At 46.9% G+C, this 4,751-nt stretch overlaps 1 protein-coding gene across 1 annotated transcript; it reads left to right on the top strand.

Moving 5' to 3' along the window:
• Positions 1-1,659: 1,659 nt before the first annotated feature.
• Positions 1,660-3,497, top strand: ascl1a (achaete-scute family bHLH transcription factor 1a). The gene is made up of 2 exons (XM_023419376.2): positions 1,660-2,423; positions 2,531-3,497. Exon 1 carries the CDS (start codon positions 1,805-1,807, stop codon positions 2,408-2,410), a length of 606 nt encoding a protein of 201 aa, XP_023275144.1. The 5' UTR covers positions 1,660-1,804; the 3' UTR covers positions 2,411-2,423; positions 2,531-3,497.
• The last annotated feature ends 1,254 nt before the right edge of the window (positions 3,498-4,751 follow it).

Here is a 4,751-nt window from a genome sequence, read left to right as displayed (position 1 = left end):
AGGAGGGAGAGAGGGGGTAAGGGGGGAGATGCAAAGAAAAGAAAGTATTGGTGTTGGGGGGCGGGGCTGGGGTGCAAACCTGAGTCTGAATGCCACTGCCAACGCAGAAAAATTGCACAATTTATTACAATCCCCTCTTCAGGACGCACAGAAACAAAGGAAGGGAGGAGGGGATGTCATTGGTGCGCACACACACATGCACACGCACACACACTGACAGAGAAGTGCAAAAACTGTAAACTTGCGCACAAGTATAAAACCAGTGTTCATTTTTTGTTTAATCTGTGTTTTATTGCACATACACACACCGCACACGCACAAATGAATTGCACACACGCACGGAAAGACAGAGAGCACGGAGAGAGAAGATATCCATCTGCAAAAACTGAAAAATTGCACAAACTGAAACCAATTTTTTTTTTTCACTCAGTGATGGGTTAATGCACATGTAGCGTGCACACGCACACACACACACACACACAGACACACACAAACAGAGAGGGTATTACAGTTTGGCCCTGGTTTTGTTCCGCGCTGAAAGACGTGTTTTCATATTCTGCACTTTTCAAAGCGACAATAATCGGCAGAGCACAGCGCGTCCACGCTACTGTAACTATACCGGGTGTATCAAATCATACACAATGCCTCCTCCGAGCTGCTTCTTAGGGCCCCTCCGCAGATTTGCGCCCCTCCGTTCCGCCTGTGTGCGGCTGATGATCTGCTCTAATCAAAGTGGAAAATTCGGCCTCTGATGCACAATGGTCCCTCAAATGAGCGGCATTCAGACGCGTCTGTAACGCGAACAATAACAGTAGACTCGCGCTGCAGCAGCTGATTTACATGCAGAGCTCTCAGAGCAGCTCCAGCACGAGGAGGAGAGCTGTGGACGGTTCGCGGGGAGGTGAGCTCTCTTTCAGCACCACGCTCTGGTCCAGGGGTGACGATATTTTCTTATTTCATATTTCTACAGGTCCCTTCATTTCAACAACGTCTCACTCGAAAACTGAATGATTCTTTTATAAACAACATGTTCCTCTAAACACAAACCAACACAAGACGACTGGAAAGAACAAGCGCTACTGAGAACCAGGCTTCCTTCACAGTAACTGGAGGTGCTTCACCTAAGTGGCGGGAAAGTACCTGCTCTCATCTTAACTTTGAAAACGTTCGATATGTTGAGCTGATACTTGGTCAAAGTTTCAATGTAATCAATAAAAGATCCAGAAACAGCCACAGGAGCTTTTTTTTTTCTTCATATTTGATGATAAAATAAAAACAAAACTAGGAAATAAAAGTTGGAAACCAAGTGATTCTCATTCACCAGTTTCAAAGAATGAGTTTGTTTTGGAACAAAACTCTGGAGTCACTTCATCACGCACGGACGCCGCGTGCACTTGTGGTCCTGAACGATCCTCTGCGGCTGGAAACTTCCCTCTCTGTTGTGGTCGCTCACCTACTGACGTGATAGATAGAAAGAAAAAAAAACTCACCGCTGACTGTTTGTTTAGTGCTTCAAGTGGCACGCGTCCGGCGCGCGCAATGCACCGGCGCAGGAGCCCAAGGTGGATCCACGCGACCGGAGGGCGTGGCCAGTCCCCCATCCAAACGTATTGAAAAGCAGTGGCGTCTTTCCTTGAGGACTCAGAGCAGCTTTGAGGAGCGCGCGAGGCAGCAGCCCAGCTGACTGCCCCCACTGAAACAAGTGCGCGTCAAGCGGTTACACCACGTGAACGGCACGAGCGGGGCGCACCGCCGCGAGAGTTGGTGATTTCTTTATAAGTTCGTGTTTTTTTCTTTACTGGGAATGAACCTCACAGCCAAGATGGAAATTAACGTCAGCCAGCAGCAGCTCATGCCGCCCGCTTGTTTCTTCTCTGCCGCTGCAGCGGCGCAGAGCATCCAGCTGAGCCCGTGCGGCAGCAGCCAGAGCAGCGGGAAGTCAATGTCCAAGCAGCCCAAGAGGCAACGCTCCTCCTCCCCGGAGCTGCTGCGGTGCAAGCGGAGGCTGAATTTCGCGGGTTTCGGCTACACTCTTCCGCAGCAGCAGCCGCACGCAGTGGCGCGGAGGAACGAGAGGGAGCGCAACCGGGTGAAGCTGGTGAACAACGGCTTCGCCACCCTGCGGGAGCACGTCCCCAACGGCGCCGCCAACAAGAAGATGAGCAAAGTGGAGACGCTGCGCTCCGCGGTGGAGTACATCCGCGCCCTGCAGCAGCTGCTGGACGAACATGACGCGGTGAGCGCGGCGTTTCAGTCCGGCGTGCTGTCGCCCACCATGTCGCAGGGATACTCCGCTGACATGAACTCCATGGCAGGTTCCCCGGTGTCCTCCTACTCATCTGACGAGGGTTCCTACGACCCCCTCAGTCCAGAGGAGCAAGAACTGCTCGACTTCGCCAACTGGTTCTGAGCATCTGTATGAGGTAAGATGACGCACAAGTTAATATCAGACACTGTTACAGATACACATATGAACATCCATGTCTAACACCCCGAACAGTCGCTTAACCTTCTCTTCTTCTCTCCGCAGAAAATATGGATCAACTCAATTCACTGTTGTCTGCGCTTGGGATGGTCCCGGAGGAGGCTGGGTGTCCTCAAGAACAAGATGCACTGTACGCGCGTTTTGGTCCTGCGTCCTTAACGCCCGGTCCTCCCAGACTGAAAGACTGACAGACAGGCAGACAGACGGACAGACAGACAGACAGACACGGCCGAAACGTCCTGAAAACTTGGGGAAAAATCAGGCCAGAGATCAGCGCCAAAGGATTAAAGGAAGACGGGTCTCCTGACAGCGTGGGAATCCAAGCTTCTGTGCATTTGCCCATGACAGACAAACAAACAAACAAACAAACAAACAAACAAACAAACAAACAAACAAAAACAACCCTAAAGTGAATTCATGCTCTTCAGCAGCACATTAAAAACATTATTTAATACGTCGCTCTTCAACTATGCTAAATCCAATCACAGAACACCAACCCTTTGGTAAACCTCTCAGACGTTTAATTCAGAAAATGCTTCCAAGTCGCGGATTTATTCTATAAAAATCTATATCAAACGCTTTTTTGAAATATATTAAGATATTTTTGTATGTAAGAGATTTATAGATGTTTTGTACACATCCTTTTGTATATATTTTGTCTATATATTTGCGAAGTTGCTTCTATACCTCCTGCCTATGTAGACGTGTAGTCTATTATTCTCTGGCTCTTCTGTTCATGAGGTTTCCAGATGGAGTTTGATACTCCGACGTTTTTATTTTAGCACCAATGTGTCTTATTTAATAGCAAAACCATGTTATTGCATTATGTCATGAAGTTCACGATGATCAAAACTTATGCAGCTATTGTCCAAACAGAGCGCAATGGCCATGCATTGTCTCTTTATACTGCCAGCTCTATATTGTCTTCACATAAACAGATGTTGGAAAAAAAGAAGTCTTATAACCATATTTTCTACACTCTAGTCCAAGAATAAAATCATTTGCTACTGAATTTCTTTCCATGTCTTGTTTTTGGGTGTATTTACAGAATGGGTGGACACTTGTTTGCAGCTTTCAGTGTCTTTAGTCAGCAGCTAGACGAAGAGGGAAGGGAGAGGGAATGATGGAGCTAGAGTATAAGATACAGCCTGCACTGCAGGGGCAAGAAGGCGAAAGAAAACCCACTTTTACGCACAATTACGCACATTTTACGCACCATATTTTCTCACTCCTCTTTAGACATTCCACACACGGTGCCTGCTTAAAGCTTTTAGCCACCAACCCCCACAATAAATCCCTAAATGTCCAACTCTCTCCCCTGTGTTTTTACTATATGGAGTGTATACAAAGGAGATCCCAGTCGTGCAAAGCGCAGTAAGCACATCTGGAAGCACAAGTGCATAAAAATGAACCCTTCTCTGTGAATCTCTGAGCCAAACAAGCAGCAGCTGTGACACACAAGTACTGATGAAGAGCTGATAGTTTCTCTTAAGAAGAGGAACTTAAAGTGAACAAACACCAGCAGAAATAATGATAACTTTCACAAAACTAATCTTTATGTTCGGTGAAAACGTCCTATCCTCTTCGTCTGGACTGTAGCTTTAATCGGATGCAAAATGTTGTGTAACGTGCATGAACCAAAAGTTTTTTGTTTTTTTTTCATCGTAGTTCCCAGCTTCAAGGGAAACTTCGATTTAGAAAAAAAAAAAAGAAAGCGAGAATATTTATTTATCAGGACTGACCTTTAAATTAGCAGATGGAGGGAATGTCAGTGGCGTGATTACACTTTAGCTGCCAGCCATAGATTTTGAGGTAGGGGCCTTTGTCTCTGAAAAACCAAGTTTGACAGGTACGGCGGAGGCTGCGACGGGACGCGTGTCTGGTTTAATGAGTGAATGGGGTTTGTGTGTGGTGGTCGAGTGGAGACACGGAGCTGAACTGGCTGATGGCGTGTGCCTCCTGACAGCAGCACGCCGCTCAACACACAACACTCACCACCTGGGAAGGAAAAAAAAAAAAAAAAATCCTGTGTGTGGCTCCGGGTGAGATTCTTTGGCTGCTGCTGTTTCTTTCACCTTTTTTTACTGCAGGGAAAATAATGTCGAATAAAACGTTTTTATTACTTTGATTCTCATGAGAAAGAATAAAAACATTTGAGCCACATAGAGAAACAAGCTCGTGTTGTGTTCAGGGTTCATTGTACAAGATGTGCGCGCGCCTCATCAGTTGTTCTCAAAAGGAGGGTTCATGGACCACCAGGGGGCCC

This window comes from Seriola lalandi, unplaced genomic scaffold (assembly GCF_002814215.2).
Source record: "Seriola lalandi dorsalis isolate HSWRI2012SDOR001 ecotype SW California unplaced genomic scaffold, Sedor1 jcf7180002054599, whole genome shotgun sequence".
NCBI classification, from domain to species: domain Eukaryota; kingdom Metazoa; phylum Chordata; class Actinopteri; order Carangiformes; family Carangidae; genus Seriola; species Seriola lalandi.
The sequence above is the reverse complement of the archived record's forward strand: the minus strand, read 5'-3'. Positions and strand labels throughout refer to the sequence as shown.